Genomic DNA, 23,951 nt, shown 5'->3' with positions numbered 1-23,951 from the left:
CCAAGTGTTTGAGGTTTTATGTCCCTCCTGCCCTGCTGCTTTTGAAGTTTGGGTTGATTGGGTTTTTTTGTTTGTTTTGCTTAAGCTGCATCCTTCAATGACAGGACTCACATTTTCTCCTCCACGAAACTGATATGTAATAATAGTCGGCATTCGGCATCCAAGTGCTCGTCCTGTGAGCCAGGTACTTTGTATGCTGAGACTTTACCTGCATGATTCCATGTAACAGTCTTCAGCCCCCTTGTAAGCTAGGTAGGTAGTGTTATGTATGATTCCCTTCTTACAGACGGGGAAACTGAGGCATGGCCAGTTCAGCCATGTTTCTCAGGAGTGGGACTCCAAACTCTAGGAGAAATTATTGGTGGTGATTGGCAGGCATTAAATAACATTGAAGGACATAATGAAAAAATTAATGACATCTTTAATTCTTTTGATCCATTTAAATGCCTTAAGGAGGAAGTTCTTATCGGGAAGACAAGTTCAGTGCTAGCTTGTCTGGACCAAAGAGGAAGGAGGTGTTAGGCACAGAGCCTCAGGCTGAATCTTAGCTAAGTAATCAGTTACTTTCTATTTGAAGCAGGTTGTACTGTTTTCCACCTACAGCAATGATAGATCACTTCAAAAATCAATTTAAGTGTTTTTTAAAAGCAAGATGTATGGCAAAAATCTTGAGGGCAGTATACAAGCGGCTGTGGTTCAAGACATCCAGGCTCAGTAGCAGCACGGTCTCCACATGATAGTGACCACTGCTGGGCTGGCCCTTCAAAGGCACCTCAGCCTTGTGAAATGAGCCCTCCTGCCACACCCAGCCTCTTCCAACGGCCTCAGGCCAAAGGCCCAAGTGTTGGGTTTGGTTTTAGCTACAACATAGGAGATGGCGCTGCTGGGAACGGCGGTTTCCTATAGGTGCACACCCAGCTCGGGGGAGCGGAGGAAGCCAGACACTCCTGCACCCAAAGCAGCGTGGTGACTTCAGAGCAGATTGCTTCATCTGTGAATATAAATGACAAGCATATTTAACATCATCAGGCCCACCAGCTGTCCGTTAGCTCTGCTGCCAGCTCTGAGCACCCATCTGTGGCGCCCCACATGCCTGATTACCAGTCTCAGAGGGATAAGGGCTGTGGCAGACATTTCAAATTCCTCTCACCCTTTCTCCCTTGGTAACAGAAGACCATGGTAAAGACTACCTTTCCCAGCTCTCCTGTGGCGAGGCATGGCTACATGGCTGTGTCTGGTCACTGGGACAGAGACGTGGTTTGTGTGTCTTCCAAGACGTGTTTTTCAAAGGATCTTGTCCTCCCACCCTGATCCTCCTTCCTGGCTGGAAGGGCTGTGCTGGCTGGAATGGGGCAGCCATGAAGACACTGAGGCGGAAGCCAAGGGAAGAGGGCAGGGTAGCAGTTGGAAGGGGCCAGGAAGCTTAGGTGCTTAGGAAGCTGCCATCAGACCCAGCCTGCCCTGCCCACCTCCAGAATTCTTATGTACAAGAGGAATGAGCTATTACTTTGCTTAATCCACATTTTCCCACTTTCTCATTTAAAAAACCTTTTTATTGGAGATCCCTGGGTGGCGCAGTGGTTTGGTGCCTGCCTTTGGCCCAGGGCACGATCCTGGAGACCCGGGATCGAATCCCATGTCGGGCTCCCGGTGCATGGAGCCTGCTTCTCCCTCTGCCTATGTCTCTGCCTCTCTCTCTCTGTGTGACTATCATAAATAAATAAAAATTTTAAAAAATAAAAAATAAATAAAAAACCTTTTTATTTACAAACTTCATGTACCTTGAACCTGGCTTCAACAATTTAACAGGTTTTTTGTTTTTTTTTTTTTAAGATTTTTATTTATTCATGAGAGACAGAGAGAGAGAGAGAGGCAGAGACACAGGCAGAGGGAGAAGCAGGCTCCATGCAGGGAGCCCGATGTGGGACTGGATCCCGGGTCTCCAGGATCACGCCCTGGGCTGAAGGCAGGCGCTAAACCACTGAGCGACCCAGGGATTCCCCAATTTAACAGTTTTACCAGGTTGCAGCCAACCTGGTTTCCTTTCTACCTGTCCATCCACTTCCCTCCTAAATTCCTTTGAAGCAAATTCCAGACATCTGTTTCACTTGTGAATATTTCAGTATGTGTATCTAAAAGACAAGGACTTCCATTTATTTATTTTTTAAAGTTTTATTTATTTAATCTCTACATCCATTGTGAGGCTCAAACTCACAACCCCAATAAGAGTCACCATGCTCCTCCGACTGAGCCAACTCAAGACAAGGACTTTTAAAACACCATACCATTATCACATCTAAGTTTTTAGAATTCTTTAATAGCGATGGTATGCAATGTTCTGATGTCCGGTTGCATAGAAATCCATATTTTAAAAACTATCAGTGCTCAAATAATTCTCCAAAATGCAATTGGTAGTTAGATCTTTAAATCACTTTTACCCTAAAGGCTGTCCCCACAGAGTATAGGGACCCCAGCTTTCTCTTTCTTTTCCTCTTGAAATGTTTTAGTTGAGCTGGATTTTTAGTCCTTCATAGTTTGTCAGAGATTGCATTTTGCTGACTGCAGCCTGCACTGTTGTTCAACACGTTCCGCTGTTTTCTCAGTCTCCAGAGTTGTGGCTCTTTTTTTTTTCTCCATTCTTTATATGCTGCATGTTGTACAAAAGTAGAAAAATAAACTTTACTTAGGGGTACAGGGCAGGGCTGCATAAATAAGGGGTTGAGAGGAAATAACTTAAGGCAAGGGTGAGGCTGGTGCCTGGATAAGGCCTGGGTCCCAGACGGGCTGGGGGCAGGTCCAGGTTCTCAGACGCACAGGTCTCTACTGGCAACACATTTCAGGTCCCGTGTGAGGAGGCGGAAGAGGTTGAACGTGATGGAGGCCTCGAGGCAGCCCTGGGACTCCTTGGGGGCCTTCTGGAGCCGGTGCAGCCAGTGGTGGAGGCGGCCGTGGGGCCTGGGGTCTGCTGTGGGCTGAGCCGGGACACAAGCCTGGAGCTCCGAGTGGATGTGGTGCAGCATGCGGAGGGGCTGGTCCAGGGTGACCCCCAGCGATGAGTCAGTCATGTTCTCCAGGACCTTCAGTGTCAAGTCTAGCTCAGCCTCCAAGGCCACAGGACGCTCCCAGGCCTGCAGGAGTCTCAGGTCCCTGGATCTAGGGAAGAGGCGAGAGCTGCAGCTCCAGTTCTTCCGGGAGAGCGACTCTTCCAAGGCATCCTTGGCCTTCTTGAAGGCTTCTAGCTCCCTGGGTGACAGAGACTGGAACCTGTCCATGTGGCAGCCCCTCCTGGTTGTGGTGGGTTTGGAAGTAGGGACAGGGCCGGCTCTGGTCAAGCCCAGCACCACGGTCACCAGCACCAGGACCCGAGCTGTAGCCATGGCCAACTCTCCTCTGCTTTCCCTGCCGCATGGCTCTGCTTTTAGCCAGGCTCACTGGGCAATCCCAGCTGAGGTATGTAAAGTGAAAAGGCAAATGAAAATTGGAATCTCCACAGGAGAGGCAGACACACGTAGGTGGGGCCAGTCCTGAACCAGGGGAGCACATGGGGCTGGGCGAGGCTGCCTGAGTCACAGAGACCAGGTATCCCACAAGTCCCTTCCCTGGACCTGTGCCGAGAAGGAAAGAGAAACTGAAATTCACTCATAGGAGGACGCCTGGTTTTGGAGAAGTCCCCGTGCCTGGACAATCTTCGGATTAGGACCCTCTGGGGCAGCCTTCAGCTAGCTGGCTTTGGGGAGCCCCGTACTGAGGCCGAGACCGGTAGAGGGACAGGAAAGTGGCTCCGGTGGGGTGCAGGCTGGAAGGTGCGGCAGAGAGGGCTTCCCTTTGAGGCACGTTTTGTTCACTGGGGTCCCCTTTGTCTACTTTCGCTTTGGTCACCTGTGCTTTCGGCGTCCTGTCCAAGAAATCCTTGCGAAACCCTGCGTCCCGAAACTCTTCCCTGTGTTTTCTTCTAGGAGTTTATAGCGTTAGGTCTTACATTTAGGTCTTTATTCCATTTTAAGTCTTACACGTGGTGAAAGGTAAGGGTCTAACTTCGATTTTTTGCATTTGGCTATCTAGTTCCTCCACCACCATTTGTTGAGGCCGTCCGTACTCCACTGTGTGTTCTTGACTGTCGTTGAAGCTAATTTGACCATATATGTGAGGGTTTATTTCTGGGCTCTATTCTGGTCTATAAATCTATCTTTATGCCAGTCCCATAGTATTTTGATTACCATAGCTTTGTATGTAATAGGATTTGAAATCGGGAAGTGTGAGAATCGAAAATTGTCTTTTTAAAGATTGTTTCAACTATTCAGGGGCCCTTGAGATCCAAGATAAATGTTAGGACTGTTTCTATTTCTGTAAAAAATGCCGTTGGTATTTTGATAGGGATTGCATTGAATTGGTAGAATGCTTTGGGTAGTATGGACAATGTTACGATACTAAGTCTTCTAACCCATGAACACAGGATGTCTTTCCCTTTATTTGTGTCTTCTTTTATTTCTTCCAGTAATGCCTTATAGTTTTCAGTGTACAAGTCTTTTGTTTCCTTGGTTAAGTTTATTTCTAAGTATTTTATTCTTTTTGATGCTATTGTGAATGGATTTGTTTTTGATTCCTTTTCAGATTGCTCATTGTGTATGGATAGAAGACAACTGATTTTTTATGTGTTAATTTTGTATCCTGCAAGTTGGTTAATTTCTTTTATTCTTTTTTTTTTTAAAGATTTTATTTATCCATGAGAGACACACACATAGAGGCAGAGACATAGGCAGGAGAAGCAGGCTCCCTGTGGGGGAGTCTGATGTGCGACTCGATCCCAGGACTCGGGGATCACAACCTGAGCCAAAGGCATAGACACTCAACCACTGAACCACCCAGGTGCCCTTATTTATTAGTTCTAACAGAGTTGTGTGTGTGTGTATGTGAAATGTTTAGGGTTTTCTACATATAAGATCATGCTGAGAACAGATACAGTTTTACCTCTTTCTTTCGAGTCTGGATGCCTTTTATTTCTTTTTCTTCCCTAATTGCTCTGGCTAAGACTTCCAGTTCTGTGTTGACTTCAAGTGGCAAGAGTGGGCATCCTTGCTTTGATCCTGATCTTAGAGGAAGAGTTTTCAGTCTTTCACCATTAAGTAGGATGTTCGCTGTGGCACATACACTTTCATATGTGGCATTTATTATGTTGAGGTAATTTCTTTCTATTCCTAGTTTATTAGAGTGTTTTTATCATGAATGTGTGTTGAAATTTGTTAAATTTTTTTTTCTGCATCAGTTGAGGCAACCATGTGGTTTTCGTCCTTCATTCTATAACTGAGGTACATCACACGGCAGTTGACTTTTAAGGCTTGCTCAGATTTGGGTCTGATTTGGGGGGAATAAGAATACTTCATAGATGTTGTATTCCTTCACCAGAAGGCATGTGATGTTGAATTTTCTCCCTTTGGAACAGTATCAGCCTTTAGAACTATTATTTGGTGCTTAGATCAGTCATTTCATTGGAAGTTGCAAAATGTAGATTGTTTTAGTATTCCTTTTGGCAACCAGAATACTTCTATAAAAAGAAACTTCCTTGTAGTGGTGTGACTCTACACATGTGATAAAATTGTATAGAACTAAACACACTCTCTCTCACAGGAGTACATGTAAAATTGATAGAATTTGAACAAGGTCTGTGGCTTGTACCAATGTCAGTTTCCCAGGTGTGATATTATTCTGTAGCTGTGCAAGATGTTACTACTGGGGAAACAGTGCAGGGTACACGAGGCCTTTTTGTATTATTTTTTTGCAACTTCCTGTAAGTTTATAATTATTTTTTTAGAAGAAAAAGAAACTGCCATTAGCTGTTACTTGACCATCAGGAGTAGTTTAAATGAGATAAATGCTTAATCATTTTTTATTACTATTTTTTTTTAAGCAAGCTCTTGGCCCAGTGTGGGGCTTGAATTCACAACTGGTATGAAGAGTCACATGGTCTACCAACTGAGCCAGCCAAGTGCCCCTCTTTGCCTTTATTTTTACTTAATGAGTTGATGCCTTAGGGTCCCCCAACAGTGACTATTTTTTAAAAAAGTATCATTAACTCATTGATTTCAGCATATGTGTCTATGTGTATATATATACATATACATATATATACATATATGTATATATATACATAATGTATATATATATTTAATTTCAGTATATTTTATTTTTTTTTAAGATTTTATTTATTTATTTATTCATGATAGTCACACAAAGAGAGAGAGAGGCAGAGACACAGGCAGAGGGAGAAGCAGGCTCCATGCAGGGAGCCTGACGTGGGATTCGATCCCGGGTCTCCAGGATCACGCCCTGGGCCAAAGGCAGGTGCCAAACCGCTGCGCCACCCAGGGATCCCCTATTTCAGTATATTTTAAATACTTTAGTTCTTTACATTATTGCTATTGATGCTCAGATTCCTGTCTTTGGCCAGTAGGGACCTCTTCCAGTCCTTCCTGAGTCCTTTTTTTTTTAAAGATTTTATTTATTTATTCATGAGAATACACAGAGAGCGAGAGGCAGAGACACAGGCAGAAGGAGAAGCAGGCTCCATGCAGGGAGCCCCACGTGGGACTCGATCCCGGGACTCCAGGATCACGCCCTGGGCTGAAGGTGGCGCTATACCGCTGAGCCACCCGGACTGCCCGCTTCTAGGTCTTTTTAATGAACAGAACTTACATTTTTTAAAAAACAAAATACATCATAAGTTCATATTTATACTTTAATTAAAATTTAGGACCAAGGGATTTTTTTACTTCACCTCTTTCCTAAGAATCTTGGTTCTCAAGGATTCTAGGAAAGCCATTACTGATTTTAATTTTGCCACCTATGACCAGACCTAATTTTGACTGAGAGGGAGTCTCAGTTACCCCCCCCCCGCCCCCCCCCCCCCCCCACATACAAGCGAGAAGGGGAGGGTAACTGCTTATCCACTTTCTTGGTGAGACACATTTCGCTTGTTTCCAATCAGGTGCTATTGCAAATATTCTCACGGGTATTTCCTGGTGCAAGAGTGTGTTAAGAATTTCTCTAGGGCAGGGGTGGGCAGGCCTTTTCTGTAAATGGCTAGGTAGTGAGTATTTTTGGCTTCGGGAGCCAAGAGGAAAAAAAAGTTATGTAGGTACTTACATAACAAGAGAGAAAAAATTTTCCATAATTTTTTTTAAGATTTCTAAAATTTATTTGAGAGAGAGACAGAGATAGCGAGACAGACCATGAGTGGGGTGACAAGGGAAAAGCAGACTCCCTACTGAGCAGGGAGCCCAACTCTGGGGTGGATCCTAGGACTCCAGGATCATGACCTGAGCCGAAGGCAGCCACTTAACAAACTGAACCACCCAGGCACCCCTTCCATAGATTTTCTTTTTTTTTTTTAAGATTTTATTTATCCATGAGGCACACACAGAGAGAGGCAGAGACATAGCCAGCAGGAAAAGCAGGCTCCCTGCAAGGAACCTGATGTGGGGCTCGATCCCACGACTCCAGGATCATGATCTGAGCCAAAGGCAGTTAGTTGCTCAACCACTGAGCCACTCAGCTCCCCCAATAGACTTTTAATTAAAAAATTAAAAGCTTTATTTATAGGCATTGAGATTCTAATTTCATATAGTTTTCAGGTCATGAAATGTTCTTTTGAATTTTTTTTCAACCATTTGGAGATGTTAACCATTCTTCACTCTCTGGTAGTACAGAGCGTAGGCAGGCAGGCTGGGGTTTGGTCCTCCGACAGTCGTCTGCTCCTGCTTGCTCTCCAGGGCATTGTCCTGGGAGGGGAATTCCTGGATTGAAGGGTGACAGATGTCTTTAAATTTTTTTTTAAATTTTTTATTTATTTATGATAGTCACACAGAGAGAGAGAGAGGCAGAGACATAGGCAGAGAGAGAGGCAGGCTCCATGCACCGGGAGCCCGATGTGGGATTCGATCCTGGGTCTCCAGGATCGCGTCCTGGGCCAAAGGCAGGCGCCAAACCGCTGCGCCACCCAGGGATCCCAGATGTCTTTAACTTTACTAGGCATTGCCAGATGCTTTTCTAAGTGATTCTCTCAGTTTGGACTCTCACCTCCGGTGACAGTGAGACTTCGTTTCCCGAGTGCTCTATCATATCAAATCTCTCCCCTTACTGCATTGCTCCTGTAGCTGTGGTTTCATTTGTTTTCATTTGTAATCACATTATGAAACGTGAAGATGCCGTGCAGTGTGTTCCTGAGTACTGAATGACTGTGCTTTCTGAAGGATAGGAAGGATATGCAAACAACAAGAGGTTTAGAGGTTTTAAGTTGCCATCATCCTTCCATTCAGAGAACCAAAAACTTGGCACCTGTTCTTCTGGACCGTTTCCTATTTATACACACACCATTAATTTAATTGTTAGAGGCTAATGCTATATATTATTGTTTTGGAATCTGTCTCCCTTCAGGAATTTGTATCCGTTATTTCTGCTGCAAGTGACATCCAGGGGATTATGGGGCCCTGACCTTTGTGTACGGCCCTCCCCCAGAGTTTTCTGGCCTCTAAGGAAAAACTCCCCTGCCCCGCTCCCTTCCACCCTGAGTGCTTCTCCTAGGAGTTGAGAAGAGGTTGAAATGTGAGCGAAAAATACCAGCTCCCTCTGGGGGGGCCACTTGAGATCCATTCTCCTTTTACTACCAGGACTCCCTTATCCAAGCTGACACTGCTTGGCACAGCTCCGTTGCCCGGCCTCCCCTGCAGCCAGCGGTGGCCTGAGAAGACTCCGCCACAGTCCCCCTCATTCCAGTGCCACCCATCATCACACTCACAGTTTGATTATGTAGAGAAACGATTCTCTGAACCCAGGTCTCCTCAAAGGTGGAAGAGGGAGCTGATGAAGGTGCGAGTGCCTCCCCCCACCCTGCGGCTCCCTGTCCCCGACCCCAGCAGCATGTCTGGGCACCGGGTTTGGCAGCCCGGGCACAGCTGGGTCCCAGGTGTGATCTAATCTCCCCACTTCCTTCTTCGGCTGGGGGTGGGGGAGCAGGAGTGGAAGGCGCGGAGAGGTCTAGCTCTGGCTTCCCTGCCGGAAGGCCCGCACCTGGCCTCAGCACAGGCTGTCCTACCTGCTTTCACTTTCTAGTACGTGTGTTTTTGGTCTGTGCCTGTTTCCGTAAGCAGCTTTGGGTGCCATGTGGAAGTATGAGGGGGCAAACAGACTCCAGGCGTCCTTCCGGCAGAGCGTGCCACCACCTTCCACCAGAGACACCTGCGGCTGTGTGGATTCAGAACCTGGAGGACGGACTGGCAAGTTCCTGCTTCCACAGCCTGGCAGAGGCGCATGAGGGCTCGTCTGCAGTCCCAGCAACGGGAGACCAGCAGCCCAGGGAGCTGTGGGGAAGACAGACTCTAGCAGCTGTGGGCTGGCTGGAAGCTGGGCCCATGCTAGACCCTTCTGCTTGGCCTCACATCCTCCTCACTAAGGGGCAGGGGCGGGGGCAGGGCAGGTATGACGCCCGGGGCCTGTCTGGTCCGAAGCCCACCGCGTGGCCTGGGCAACACGTCTGCCGCTGGTCCCCGGAGTCTGGTAGGTGCTGACACAGAGCAGAGTCCAGGAGAGTGGGACCCGTGTATTTGCAGTGCCACCTGAACACAAACACAGGAACTGCTCGGATCCAGCAGCATTCATTTTTATTTCTAAATAAATATCCAGTGACATTACTGTTTTCTGTTTCTGAATTCTTTACAGTCCAGTGAGATGAAGCAGGGGCTCCAGCACAGCAGCTCCTGTGCTCCCCCCCCTCCCGGCGGCCCACCTTCCCCTCCCCAGTCTGAAGCCCCATCAGGAAGAGCAGCAAATCATTTCTCAGGAACCAGGACCTAACAAATACCTCTCACAACTTACACATGGGAGGACAAAGAATAAGCCTGACCTTCTGAAAGGTCCTTAAAACAAAACAAAACAACAACAACAAAAAAACGGTACTTAAAAAAAAATCCTTCATTTTTATAAAGAAAATGAGTCAGAAGAATTCAAAGTTCTGATTAACCTTGAGAACAGATCAAGCTTGGCAGGGGCTGTTGTGGAGATGATGTGAAAGCCTTGGGGAAGCCATGAACCCCGAAACCTGGCAGCGAGCGAGGAGCCTTCCCCAGGTCTCTACTGGTTCCTTAGAACAGGGCTGGGGCTTCTAGAAGGGACTAGGAACATGAGGACATGGCTCTTCCACAGGGCTGACAGGCTCCTGGGAGCACAGGCCCACCAGGGTGACAGGGGACCTTTCTCTTGAGTGCCCGTCTGCATGTTCCCTGTCCGGTCAGGTGGCCCGGCTCCAGCAGCCGCACTCACCCTGAAGTCGGGCGAGCTCACACCGCAGCCTGGCACGACCAGCTCACCGGGAGAAAGGCCAGGTGTTTGTTTCCCTCTGGACCAAGTTGGCCAGTGGGATGGGGTGGCCCAGGGGAAACTTGTCAAGTCTTCTTCATTTGTCACATGGCCAATGGCCACAGAAGTTCCTCAATATCTAACTACTTGCGTGAGAGACGGCAGGAACCTAAGCAGGAGGGAGTGTGGCTACTTACTCTGTGTAAGTCTTCCCTTTCACTGGGAGTATTTTCATTTAAAACAAATTGCCTGGGGCTTTAGAGACTGAGTTCCTAGGAGAACAGCTTCTTAATGGTGTTGGCTGCCATATCGAGAACGAGAACGGTTCAGAGTTGGTTTCCTACACACGTCAACCAGCAAGAGAAACACAAGGTCTGCATTCTGGAGGGAAGGGGGGAGGATCACGGTGGCTTTTCTCTTTCTCTCTCTCGCTTTTAAAGTCCTAATTAATGGCAGATCATTGCTGCTGATTCTTCCTTGTGCTTGAATCAGGGACCAGTTCGGAGGCTTGCACCATTGACATCCATGACTTAGCTGACGAGAAGCCAGCCACCACCCTGCCTTACCCCCACTCTCCCCACCAAAGCAGAAATGGGATCCTGGATGTGGCCACCCTGCTGAGGACTCGGCCAAATGCACAAGCCCCTGGGATGTGAAGCTGAGACCTCACAGAGCAAGTCTTGCTGATGCCACCTCTGATGTAGGTTTCAAGGATAGGAGGGTCCCCTGCTCATCAATCTTTCCATATTTCATGGCACACAGAGGAATCTGCAGGCCAACCAGGACCTCTGTAGGCTAACTTGGGGTATTCTGGGGGAGCCAACATTCTGGGCCAGGCCCTGCCCCTGGGCCTTACCCAGGGCCTGGCCAGCACTTCTACTGTGAAGAGAGGTAGCTGGCCAGGGAGCAGGAGGTTTTTGGTTCTGCTGTTGGGCTATCTGAGCACCAGACTATGGAGCGGAGCCACCTTTCTCGTGCCTGGCCCTGGCTCAGCCCAGCCTAAAACTTGATCTCTGGGGACCTAAGATAAGCCCCCTCCTTGCCCTGTAACTCCCCACACCACAAGCCTCAGGGTATGGTTTTCCCAGGGATCCTACAATGACAGGGCTGCAGGGGGGAGCCTTGGGTGTGGGCCTTGTTGCCACATGGTTCCCCAAGACAAGCACGTCTTCTAAGTTCACTAAGCTGCCAGCTGCCTCAGAGGCACTCACAGACTTCACAGCGTTCACCCTCGCTCTGAAGTATGACCCTGTCTGTGTGCTATACCCCTCCTTCCCATGGGCTAGACCTAGAAGGAAATAAATCTGTGGGAAATTGTAGTTATGCTAAATATTTTTTTATCTATTAGGCATTTATTGCCCCCAAAAGTAGAATTATTAAGTATGCTAAAGGCAGCAGCAGCAGCAGCAGCAAACTTCTGATTTTCAAGCAAAGACACTTGAAAAAATCCACCAGGAAAATGTATCTCCATAGGCTCTGCAGGTGGCAATGGCAAAGGCCAAGAGACAGACGTGAGGAACGCGGGTTGCCCTTGTCCCCATAAGAATGGGCTCCAGCCTGCCAAAGCCTCACGTAGCCAGCAGGGGGCAGAAGAGCCTCTCAGGAGACCCAAGAGGTGCCAGGACCTGCCAGGAAAGGTGCCCCCCGGCCCACTAACCCAGGCCTAGGGGACCTTCCACTTTGAGGACTCTTCTCTACTACACTATCATTTTCAAGTCTCCGCTAAAAGTGGGAGGCGAGACCTGGTGACAGGGGGCAGTCTGAATTGAGAAGGTGTTTCCACTGCTTTATCTGTGAATTCACAGCCCCCGCCCCCCCTCCCCCCACATTTTCTGGGAAGCTATTGAGTTTGCAATGCAAGTTCCACTTCTGAGATCAGACCACGAACTTCAAAGGAGAAAGTAAATTATTTATGGATTGGAGAACACTCTAGTCTCGGATCCCTGCCCTCTTCCTCCTAGGTGTGGACAACCGTCTTCTCCTTTGACCTCTAAAAGTAGGAAATGATGGAGACAAGAATTATACATGGTATTGCTCCTCCCAGAAGGTATTAGGTGAAGTAAAATACTCCTGTTTGGCTTAAATTACGGAGCTAAAGGGGGAGGTTCCAAAAAGAGAAATGAACATATGTTAACCCTAGCAAGTACAGATTTACTTTTCATGCATAAGAAGGAAACCAAGTGCTTCCTGTCTGATTGGCCTCATACTTCCAGGAAAGGGGCCTGGTCGGGTGGGCTGGGCACCAGGGTCTCGGAGGGCTCTGCAGTCAGTTCTTCCTGACACCCAGGGCCATGCTGCCTGAGGCAGAAGGGAAGGAAACAGACCTGCTGCCAGCCCAGGGTCCATGCTGGCCCAGTGTTCCTCACACAGAACCAGGACACAACGAAACCACCCAAGAGGGTGCCGAGTCCCAAGGCAGGGACCCTGAGGTACCTAGGGGAGGTGCCACTGGCCCATAGATGGGCAAAGGCTAGTGGGTATGAGGTTTGATAAGGGAAGATGAGGAGCAGATGTGAAAGTGAGGAACTCCACTCCATCTGGATGTGACTAGCAGCTCCTCACCCTGGATAGCCAAGGGCTGGGACCACAGGGACAGGGCAGGGGGTGTGCGTGTGAGAGAGAGAGACATGTGCAAGCCTCTGTGAGCGAGTTCTGGGTGGGAGTGGCAGGGGAGGAGCACAGGGCACTGCTGCTCTGGCCCCTACTCAGGGCTTTGGTGAGCTGGGACCCAAGACGGTAAAGAACTGAACAGGGAAGAAGGAAATGCTGATTAGCAGTGAAGGTGGCAGCAGGCAAACAGTGGGCAGACCCCACAGAGCCCAGGAACTGGGGCCTCTGGACCAATGAGATCCACTGGGTGAGGGAGGGAGGTGACTGCCAGGCTCTCACTATGTAAAAGTGTAGGAATTTAAACTGAACTCCAAGACCACCGATGCCAGCTGCATAAGCTCTGTAACTCTAGCTTCTCCCTCCAGAGGGCGCTTTGACCCCACGGACTGGGCTAGCTCACCCCCAGAAACCCGATGCAGCTTCTAATGGGGTTCCTGAGAAGGACCCCTGTGTCCGGCTCCGCACCAGTGTAAACATTCACACTATTCCCAGAGGAGGGCAGCAGCTGCCTGCCACCCAGGGAGACAGCCCGCAAGGTGCCAGTCCGAGGTAAAGAAAAAAGGTCACTGGTTTTTCCTTTTCAGGGAGTGCAAGCAACAACTCAAAGGGAAGTGTGAGGTTTTCCGGATTTCTGAGCCCACCACTTAGGTCAGAACTGCTGCTGCTGAGACCAGAGGCACCTTGATGACCAAAGGGAAAGGGTGGCTGGCTCCCTGTACTGCTGAACAGACACCCATTTGGGCCACAGCAGGGACTCCTGTGAAGGCCGTGGCTGAGAACAGCAGAAGCTGCAAGCCAGGGCTCCCCCAGAACCCCCAGTCCTGGCAGGCTCCACGGCTGGTCACGGCTTTTCTTCTCAGGCACCTCAGCTCGTCAGAGGACTCTGCACCCTGGCCACAGAAGCAGAAGGGAAGGTTTACCTGGACGGTGGGTCCCTCTGGATCTGCGGGCTGGGAAGCAACAGAGCAGAGGTCTGGCTCGGGGAGGCCCGGGGACATGACCTACTTCAGAAGCAGACAGCTGGCTCCAAGGCCCAGGGACATCTGGTTTCAGAAGACCATGGCCTTTGCTTCACCCTGCTTCCATCTTCCCTGAGGCTGCGGCCAAATGCAGCATCTCCGGGGCCCCTGCTGAGCGTCTGTCCTGAGAGCCAAGAGGCCGCTGGGCGGGCGCCCTGCTCCATCACAGCAGCTCCTGCTCGTCATCTTCGGAGCCCGAGGGGCCCTGGCGCACCTCCTCATACCACTTGTTGGTGAGGGTTTTCATCTGGATGCGCCCATGGTGGAGGTCCTGGGGCAGGAGACACAAGTAAGCCCTGGTCAGTGGGTCTGGGTCAGGTCAAAGTTAGGAGGGGGAGCTGCCTGTACCTTGTGGGGGTGTGGGAGAGAGATGGGAGGAAGGGCACAGGGCCGCAGGCAACTTCAAAGTGTTAACCAACTAACTCAAGCTGGGATTCTTCTCTGGGGGGTGGAGAGGACAGGAGATGTCACTCAGAAACGGGAGTGGGAGGCAGGCTGGCGTGACGTTCAAAAACCTGGCTTCCGGGATCAGACACCCCTGGGCTCTGCTGCCACCTCTGCTGCGTCTTGGCTGTGTGACCTCAGGGCGGTTACTGCACCTCTCTGGGTCTCAGCCTTCCCAGCTGTCCAGCAAGAGAACAGCTGTAGCTACTACACAGGTTGTTGGGAAAATGACATGAAGCAATAATGAGAAACAGTCCCACAATGACAGAGACCATGACTGCCAGGGAGGAACACGGGCTCAGAAATGAAATGCAGCAGACCCAAGTTGGGCCCCCCAAGACTGTGTCACTCACAGTCCAGAGGCCAGCAGTCCCCAGGGGGATGGAACAACAGCCCTGAGCCTTGGGCCTCACTGTCTGAGGCCCCGGCATGTTTGAAATTTTCAGCTCCGATTCAGTAGCTGATCAATGTTCCGAGTCTATCATCCAGGAAAACCAAACTGTGTTAACAAGTCTATTATTAAACTCACACTACAAATGGCAGTGAGGGGGTAGCGAAGAGCAGATGCCGAGCCCCACAGCATATCCAGCTGCCGGCCCGGGAAGGGGGGTGTGGGGGAGGCGGCCCGACAGGTCCCTCTGCCCACCCACCGACGGCCCCACAGGGCCTGAGGGTGGAAGGCTAGGGACCCTGAGCCATGTGGTGCATGCTGGGGTCCCACCTCCTGAGTCAGCCGCCGCGTGAAGAAGGGGTTCAGGTACTTGGCGTCCAGCCACACGAAGCCTTTGAGGTCCTGCCGCCTGATGTAGTGGGCTTCATATTCCTCCTCCGTGAGCTCTGACAAGTGCTCTGACTCGATGGTGTTGCCCTGTGGCCGGAGGGAGGTTGTCAGCTGGCCTCTTCCTGGGAGCCCCTACCCCACCCAGCCTACCCAGCAGCCCTCCGCTTCTGGCCACCAGTGCCCCCAGCCCTAACTGTGCTTTCGAATCAGTGCAGGGCGTCTGTAGGTAGCAGAGCGCCTCCTGGGAGCCCTGAGGGAGGTGGAAAGGCTTGTGAAAATACAATGGATACCCAGAAATAAATCAGAATCATGAATAAATCAGAATTTATTTGTGGGCTGGGGTTTGGTCTGTAAGCTTTCCAAAGGTGATTCTAATGTGCATGCAGGACTGGGAATTGCCATTCTCGGTGATTTTGTTCCCAGCAAACTGAACAGGGCAGGCTCCTTTTGTCACTTATGCCTGCAGCTGCACTAGCTGTGGTTCTGTTCTGGGCAGGTGTTTGCCAGTCAATCGGTGGGGCTGGTGGTGTGTGTGGGGGCAATCTTGGTGGGAAGCAGAGAGGAATGAGAGTGACCACCCTCTGGCAGGACAGGTCTGCGAGGGTAGGAGGTCTCAGGGTCACTGGATTCATGCCAGCACAGCTCTAGCCCACTGCGGAGGAACAGCCCCACCCTCTGAAAGGAGGACCAAAGGCCACCAGGGTGTGAATGCAGGAGAAGCCCTGAGGCCACAGCCAAGTGGCCACCACTGGGGGGTTTGGGGGGAGGTGCAGCTGCGGGGGGTGGGGGGAGGCAGGGAGAATCACCCAGAAGGCTTGTGGTTTCAGAAAATGCAGCCCCCCCCCCCCCCGCCCCACAGGGTTCTCATTAGGCAGATCTGGGAAAGGGCTCAAGAATTCACATTTCTAACAAGCTCCCAGTGATGCTGCTGGTCCAGGGGCCTCCACCTTGAGAGCGCTGATGGAGAGCGTGATGGGTAAGAGCACAGACTATGGAGTCTGTGTGGCCTCTCTGTGCCTCCGTGCTCGTATCTGCAAAATGGGGATGAGCAGAGAGCACCTGCCTCCTGTGGGTGATCAGGGCGCCCTGGGACAGTAGGAGGAGAGCCTGTGGCACACAAAGCACTCCCTAAATAGCACAGCAGCTCCTCTTCCTCTGGACAAACATCCTGGTTCCCCTAAAGCCGGGCTTCAACAAGGGTGGCTGCAGGGTCGCAGGGCAGCGGCACCTGGCAACTTGCTAAAAATGCAAATTCTCTCTGGTCCCACCCAGCCCTGGAAAGCCCTAGAGCCACCACTGGTTCAGATACCCAGCAAAAAGTCTGAGAACCTATATTGGGGCTTTTGTTAAGAACAGACAAGAAAGCTGGAGGATGGGGGTGGTGGGAGAACAGCCTCTGTGAGAAGGTCCTGCTGAGCCAGCCCCCACTGTGACACCCCCTCTCCCCTGTGGACCTCTTTCCAGCAGGGCCTTGGCTGAGACATGGCTGCAGAGAGACCTGTGCTCCCCACTGAGAAAGTAGGCTGTGTCCCTTTCCCACCATGAGGCCAGAGGCTGGCAAACAACTCACAAGGAGCCTCAGGACTCCAACCTCCTTCTGAGGCTGGCAACTGGTATATGTGTGTGTAGGTGCTGAGATCGTCAAATCGTGTCTCATTTCCCCATTTCCTAGCTGCGGTGCAGACCAAGCCCCCATCCCATTCCCGGGCCCACGGGGCACTGACCATCTTCTCTGTCTTGCTGAGGTTGACGTCCTTCTTGTTCCTGCGGCGTGCCTTGGCGTCCTCAATGTCCATGAGGCGGATGAGGGGCATGGTGCTGCCGCCCAGCAGCAGGATGGTGAAGAGCACGATGATGATGGTGGTGGTGCCGATGAGCTGCCGCTTCTCCATGGGCTCCAGGTCCAGGTGCAGGCTCAGGGCGTAGGGGATGGCCCCTCGCAGGCCTGGGGGAAGAGAAGGGGGTATGAGGACATGCATAGGGCGGAGAGAGGAGAAGCCGCATCACTGACCGGGTGCTCTGGGGATACGGCCATGGCCCTGCATCACGCCAGTCGAACATTCTAACACACCCGACTAAAGAGGATGAGCTCCTCCTGTGAGGCTCTGGGGTGTAAGGAAAAGCAGGCCACAGAGAAGCGGGGCCTTAGCTCATCCCATTTCTCCTTCACAGGGTGGCCAAGCAGGTCAAATGAGGTGACCTGTCCAGGCCGTGATGCACTAGGTGTGCGTGCTTGTGTGAAGATTTACCCAGCTCAATGCTCACAAAAATACTAGCATGGACCAAGCCATCCCTGTGCATAGGTGCCAGGCCCTGTGCTAAGGGCTCCACATGTACAACCTTGCTGGAACTTCACAGGAGGCTGGTAAAGCAGGTCCTACAATTCTCCACCAGATATAGATGAGGAACCGAGACTGAGGGAATGAAGCGTCCTCCTGGGACCACACAGCCTTTCAGGCAACAGCCAAGGAAACAATTTATCCAAAGGCCCCTCGCTTCTGAAGATGCTACTCTTACACAGCTCCTGGCGGCATGACAGGCCCTGGGCTGCCCTGCTGCTGGCCAGAGGCTGTGGGGGAGCTGCGCCACTGCCTCTTCCTTACTTCCTGCTGTGGTGCCCAGCAAGGCTGCTGGCTCAGCTGAAGGCTGCACAGAGCCAGAGCTGGAGAGAGCATTTTCTAGGAAACCTCCTAACTTGCCTGGGGCCACACAGAGGGGAGCTTCCAGGAGGGGAGACCCCAGACAAGGACTTGTCACACGGTGAGTGCCAGAGAAGGGGAGAATGGGGCAAGGCACTCAGTGGAGGATCTGACCCAAACATGGAGGCTGGAGCATCACAGAATGAGGGGGCTCTGACCAAGCAGTGCAGGCCCAAGATAGGGACAAAGACAGGGGATGGAATTAAGAGAGACAAGGAGAGGGGAAGGGCACAGACGATGGCGGGATGTCCTAGGAGGGCTGTGCTACACGGTGGACGGGGCACAGGGTCTAGAATCCGGCTCCTGGGTTCACCACCTAGTGCCCTGCTTTCCGCCCAGTTGTCTCAGGCTGGAGCGATGGATTAAACTCCATCTCTCAACCTGTCACATGAGACTAAACACAGGGCCTGCCAGGTTGGTGGCCTGAGGAGGAAATGCTCAGCACAGGACAGATGTACATGCAGCAAATACGGAGTTAGCCATGCCTCTGCTGTAACACGCATTTCTCTGTTCTCCGTGGAAGGGGAACGCTGGCAAAGAAGAGGTTGGGCAGGAAGGCAAATTCAGTCCTAGACAACAAGATTGTGGTGTTTCCATGGCATCAAAGGAGGATTTCAACACGGGAGTCAAGATTTAAGAGCAAACAGCTTGGGCAGCCCAGGTGGCTCAGCGGTTTAGTGCCGCCTTCAGCCCAGGGCGTGATCCTGGAGACCCGGGATCAAGTCCCAAGTGGGGCTCCCTGCATGGAGCCTGCTTCTTCCTCTGCCTGTGTCTCTGCCTCTCTCTCTCTCTCTGTGTCTCTCATGAATAAATAAATAAATAAAATCTTTAAAAAAAAAAAAAAAAAGAGCAAACAGCTTTGGGAGTGTGGGAACTTGATGGAAGTGGAGGCCACATGATGGGTGGGCGTGTGAGAACACAAGAGCAGAAGCAGGCCTGGGGCTGAGTCCTGAAGAAGCCAGTGTTGAGGGTTTGGTAAAGGAGGAGGGGCAAGCCAAGGAAACCCCACAGGAAAAGGAAGGCAACCAGGAGCATGGCCTGGATGCCTAGGAAAGAAGATCTCCAGGCAGAAAGCAGGTCAGTAGAAAGAAGGAGCTCAAAGCCGAGGAGGCAGGCCAGATGAGGGCTGCCCTGTGCCCGCCAGGTTTTGGCTGCAAAAGGTTGCTTCGTGACCCGGGCAAGGCCAAGTTCAGGTCCATGAACAGGAGGTGAGGAAGTGGAGAAAGCAGGCGAGGACAGTCCATGTCAGGAGGTCTGGCAGCATTGGGAGACAGGAAGCAGCTGGAGGGGGTGTGCAGAGGGGTTTGGGTTGAAGTTGCTGGTTTTTTGCTGAGAAAGAAAAGAATCTTTAAGAGTTTCAATGATGATGTCTCAGTAGAGACAGAGTCTGAGGATCCAGGAAAGAGAGGGCAAAAGCCTGTGGCAAGAGGGCTCGGGATGGCCTGGGAGAAGCACCAGGGACCAATGGTCCTCACTGTTTAGAACAGCGCCCCATTCCCCACAGAGGCCTCTTCCCATGCCCACTTCTCCAAACAGCTCACGCTACTATGTAAAGTATCTGATACATTTCTGACATTTTCTTTGAAATTTTTAAGACCTTGGATCTACTACATTTTTTTTCTTCTTGGCAAAAAAGATTGAGCAAAAAGTTTCTCTTGCTATACATACATACATATCTCACACACACATACATATGTATATATTTTAAACAAGGCCTTTTGAAAGGGGAGACAAATCTGTGAGAAATTTACAGATACGCTGTTGGATAGAAAACAACTTATAAAGCACGTTGCTATACCCCAACCCACATGGAATATTTTAATTATAATATTTAAATAAGAAGGTACAAAGAACTGGATGTATTGCTCAAAAATAAATTTAAAGATGCCTAAGGATCCAGTGTGTTAGGAGCCAAAGATGAACTCATTCCCATCCTTTAAAAAGTAGAGGAATTTGCACAGAAACTTACAGTGTTCCAATCAATGCTGAGAACTCTGACTAAAGGAAAAAAATACCTAAACCTAGCCTGTCGTGCAAAAAAAGTTTCAACTTGAACTTTCTTTATTCTGAGCCCTACACTACTTGTAGGAAAAGTCAAAGCTGCTCCTTGTGCAACCTGCCCCAGGCTGCCCATCTGTCAAGAGGAACGTGAATAGACAGTAAATTCTGGCTCTGCCTCCTGTTGATACACAAACCCAAGTGAGTCCTTTGCCTTAAGCCTGGGCTTCCTCATGTGTAGAACAGATGCACATTACCCATTTATCTCACAGCATGGAGCCTGTGAGTAGTACTGTCTGGAAGGGGCTTGTCCGGACCCTGTTAACCAGGGGATTGTAGGATTTTTGCCTTATGAGGTGTGGCCGTTTTTCTTTTTGTTTAAAAATTTTATTTATTTGACAGAGAGAGAGGGAGAGAGCACAAGCAGGGGGAAGTGACAGGCAGAGGGAGTAGCAGGCTCCTCATGGAACCTGACACAGGGCTTGATCCCAGGACCCTGGGATTATGACCCGAACCGAAGGTAGACGCTTCACTAACTGAGCCACCCTGGCACCTTGAAGCGCTCCCATTTTCTTTTTCTTTTCTTCTTTTTTTTTTTTTTTTTGAGGCGCTCCCATTTTCAAAGGGCTCCAGCAGATAGCCACATGCACTCTCTATACAGCGTGTGCCTTTATAAGAGGCATTTTCCTTCCACTGTTCATTCAACATTGGACTTACCACTAAACCACATGATGAACATCATCTTCGGTGTGATTTTATGATCACGGAAGAAATTCAGGAGGTAGGAAAGAGGGAAAATGTTTACCGCTCTGCCAAACAGTACAAGTACCTGTGAAATAGCAACAAATGAAGTCTTAGACAGAAACCTCTGGTCTTTCAAGATGAAGCTTGTTGAAGCTAACACAGACCTTGTGACACACCCAGAATAAATGCAGCCTTCCCCTTGGCCATGAAAGACATGAATGATAATGCTAGGCAGAGACCCAGCTGGGGCATGTTGCTCTAGACGCTGGTTTCTATGAGTCTTGGAAAGGATCACACTTTGTACAGTATGTTGCCATGGCCAGGAAGAGAGGACTAACAAGTATTAAAGCCAGCTTTAGTTATGACAGTAGAACAAAACCAAATGCCAAGAGGCCATGCTAAAGTATCCAGAGACTAATTTAAGGGCAATCCCACTCTTTCCAAAGGTGCTCCACCATGGGACAGGCCCGAGCTAATCGTTTCCAATGGGCTAGCCCTGGAGGGACAGACAAGGCGTTCCTGCCTCTCCTATGGGCGCCCCACTCCTCAGGGAAAGGAGGAATGACTGAGAAGGACGTACACCTAATGCTCGTAAATGCTGCTCCTCAAGCAGAAGGAATGTGTAGGCAGGTTCTAGAAGGAGGTTACATGCACCCTGCCTGGACATTTGCTTGCCACAGCTTTGGGTTCCTACCCATCTCTACAGTCTTAACAAAATATAGCTTTAGGTAAGGTTTAAATCTTATTTAATTGGATGCCTAGAACTACTTATTAATTTGCTTTTTTCAACTTGGTTCTCACCATAACTAACCTAATAACATGTACACAATATACACATGTACACTTGGCAGGCTCTAAGTTTCAGGGGCAAGGAAATGGAGACAGAGGGTAAAGGACTGGTCTAAGAGGACCTAGGCAGGAAGTAGGGGAGCCATGTCCCAAACCCAGTCCGGTCTCCAAAGCCCGTGCCCTTGACCATGAGTGAGTCTAAGGTAATGCATCTGAACAGCACTAGCCACCTCTAGGAGCGGGAGGGAGCTCCCACTCCAACACATCTTCTCATTTTCCTTTTGTTCCCAGCCCACGGCTGAGGGAGCCACCTCCATTTTACCCACTGAAATCCAATCTTTCATCCCTGCACTTGTGTCTCAGGTTTGACCAAACGTGGCCCTTTTACCCAGGTACCACACTAAAGACCCTTACACTTTTGGGAAATGATTTTGGCTGTCCTCTTTTGTCCTGAAACTTGAGTTTGAAGGACAGATAACAGTGACAGAAGCAATGAGCTCTTGCTGACTGAGAGGGGGAAGCACCCCTACTGCAAGGAGAAACACTGTTTCCAGAGGATTCTTTAGCTTCTCCATGGCTCGGTTTCCCATGTGCCAAACAGGTAGGCCTCACTGGTTTGTACATGGTAGGTGACAGTGCTTAAAAAAGGTGTGCCTCTCCAATAGCTGGGTTCTGTTAAGTGGCGTTGGTAATAAAAGTTAACTGAAGATGAATTATGATAATTGATTGAGCAACAGTAAGGCGTGCTTCTCATGTGTCTTAAATTGAAGGTGGGTCTAAAAGGACAACAAAGATCGAGTTAGGGATTACAGCAAGAATCAGCAGGCAGCAGGCCCCTGGGAGACAAGCTCACAATGAGGGGAGAGACCTGGGAGCACCAGGCTAAATGCTCACAGGTCAGAAGCCATTCATGTCACTTTCATCAGATGCCTGAGGAAGCTGGACCTTTGTTTTAAATGCTAAACATTTATTTCCCCCAAAAGATTTGACTCTACTGTGAATGATCAAACTTTTCCTTTCCTATTTTAATTAGTTAATTTATGACTTAATTTGTTAGTTTATTAATTAGCTTAAATTAATATTTTAATTTGTCTCCTCTTGCTGCCCTGAGTCCAGGGATAAGCTTCCCAAACCTTCTGAATGGCAAGAATCACCTCGGACAACTGCTCTGGGTAAACCTCTGGGGAGGTAAGGGCCTGGTAATCTTTACTTTAAACAAGTGTCCACGGTTATGCTCAAAAATGGACACATCTGAAGAAGGCCACAGCAAGAAGTAAATATATGCATTATAGATTATTGAGAAAAAGTAGAAAAGGAAAAGAAATCATCCCAATTCTACAACCCCTGTGAACATTGTGCTATATTCTTTCACATGGTTTTTTCCTCTATGCATGACGTTTTTACATGGCTATGATCAAGTATGTATTAAATTCTGAAATCTGCGTTCACCACCTCACATAGAAACACAGGAACTTGTATGTTTTAGAGAAGATCATAACCTTTAAGGCCGTTTAAAATTCAAAAAGAAGCAAAAATTCTTTTCCAGGGATATTCATTCACTTAATTCCATCCCTCCTCCCTTTATTGTATGTTTATGATTTTTTTAACAAAAGAAACTTTAAACAGAAGAGTGTCTATGTAGCTGTTGACTTTGAGCAGTTAACAGTTACATAAATGAATCCAGAATATGTGGTTATTGATCTACAAAGAAGTAATTAAATAAAAAACAAGGAAAATACTTACTATGCACCAGATGACAAAGGAAATTTCAAACTTGTGAGGGAAACTAAAAATGGACAGGCCAAGAAATGCAAACACACATGTTTCTGAAACAAACCAAAGAATGGATTATTCAGCCCCAACTATTTTCTTCTAACATGGTACTCAATCATTAAAGCAAGCAAACATTTCATGTAAGTCAGAATCCACTATAACAACTTTGCTTATTTTCTGAAAAATCCTGCACCTGATGCCTCCTTGGTGGAACTTGTACTTCGATTCACTCATTCTTTTCTATCCCATGAGCCACATGTGCTTGCTTATTCAGAATCTCCTCATTTAATGAGCCAGCTGTCAAATACTCATGCAAATAAATACTCTCCAACCGGGGGAAGATGATAAATACATGAATCTGCCCATTTGTCACTGTTATTAGCGAGGATCCTGACTGCAGCAAAGTGGCAAAAATTCAGAGCAAATGACTGCAGATACCACATAACCAGTGTGGAAAGGGCCCTCGGTTAACTTCCTTACCAGGGCAGACAAAACTAAGTGAGTGACTTCACACATCTGATGCGGTCACAGATTTGGAAGAGGACTTGTACCCACAGGATCTGTAGGAAGAGAGGGGGATCTCCGACTCTTGGCTTCCATCCACGAGGCAGAGAGAGTCGGATCCCTACTCTCTGGCCAGCAAGCCCTTGTGTATCTTAAGAAAAAGCACCATATGAATTTCTAGCACTAAGCTCCCTGCTTACATCACAACATCCCCCAGAATAGGCTAATAATCAGGGAGACAAA

At 49.3% G+C, this 23,951-nt stretch overlaps 1 protein-coding gene and 1 pseudogene across 5 annotated transcripts in view; both read right to left on the bottom strand.

The window, feature by feature from the left end:
• Window positions 1-2,475: 2,475 nt before the first annotated feature.
• Window positions 2,476-4,158, bottom strand: LOC144298499 (interferon lambda-1 pseudogene; annotated as a pseudogene).
• Window positions 4,159-9,636: 5,478 nt separating this feature from the next.
• SLC9A8 (solute carrier family 9 member A8) overlaps window positions 9,637-23,951 on the bottom strand; it is a 70,634-nt gene continuing 56,319 nt past the window's right edge. For 4 of the 5 annotated variants that reach the window (XM_077873533.1, XM_077873532.1, XM_077873535.1 and 1 more), the window contains 5 exons: window positions 23,175-23,257; window positions 20,616-20,727; window positions 16,926-17,146; window positions 15,142-15,288; window positions 9,637-14,247 (listed from right to left, as the gene is read on the bottom strand). In XM_077873533.1, coding sequence (XP_077729659.1) covers window positions 14,140-14,247; window positions 15,142-15,288; window positions 16,926-17,146; window positions 20,616-20,727; window positions 23,175-23,257 — 671 coding nt within the window. In that variant the 3' untranslated portion in view covers window positions 9,637-14,139. The remainder of the gene's footprint in view (window positions 14,248-15,141; window positions 15,289-16,925; window positions 17,147-20,615; window positions 20,728-23,174; window positions 23,258-23,951) is intronic. The other variant, XR_013365433.1, reaches the window with a different exon arrangement.

The sequence above is a fragment of the Canis aureus genome, chromosome 26 (assembly GCF_053574225.1).
Source record: "Canis aureus isolate CA01 chromosome 26, VMU_Caureus_v.1.0, whole genome shotgun sequence".
NCBI classification, from domain to species: Eukaryota; Metazoa; Chordata; class Mammalia; order Carnivora; family Canidae; genus Canis; species Canis aureus.
This window is presented reverse-complemented; position numbering and strand designations above follow the sequence as displayed.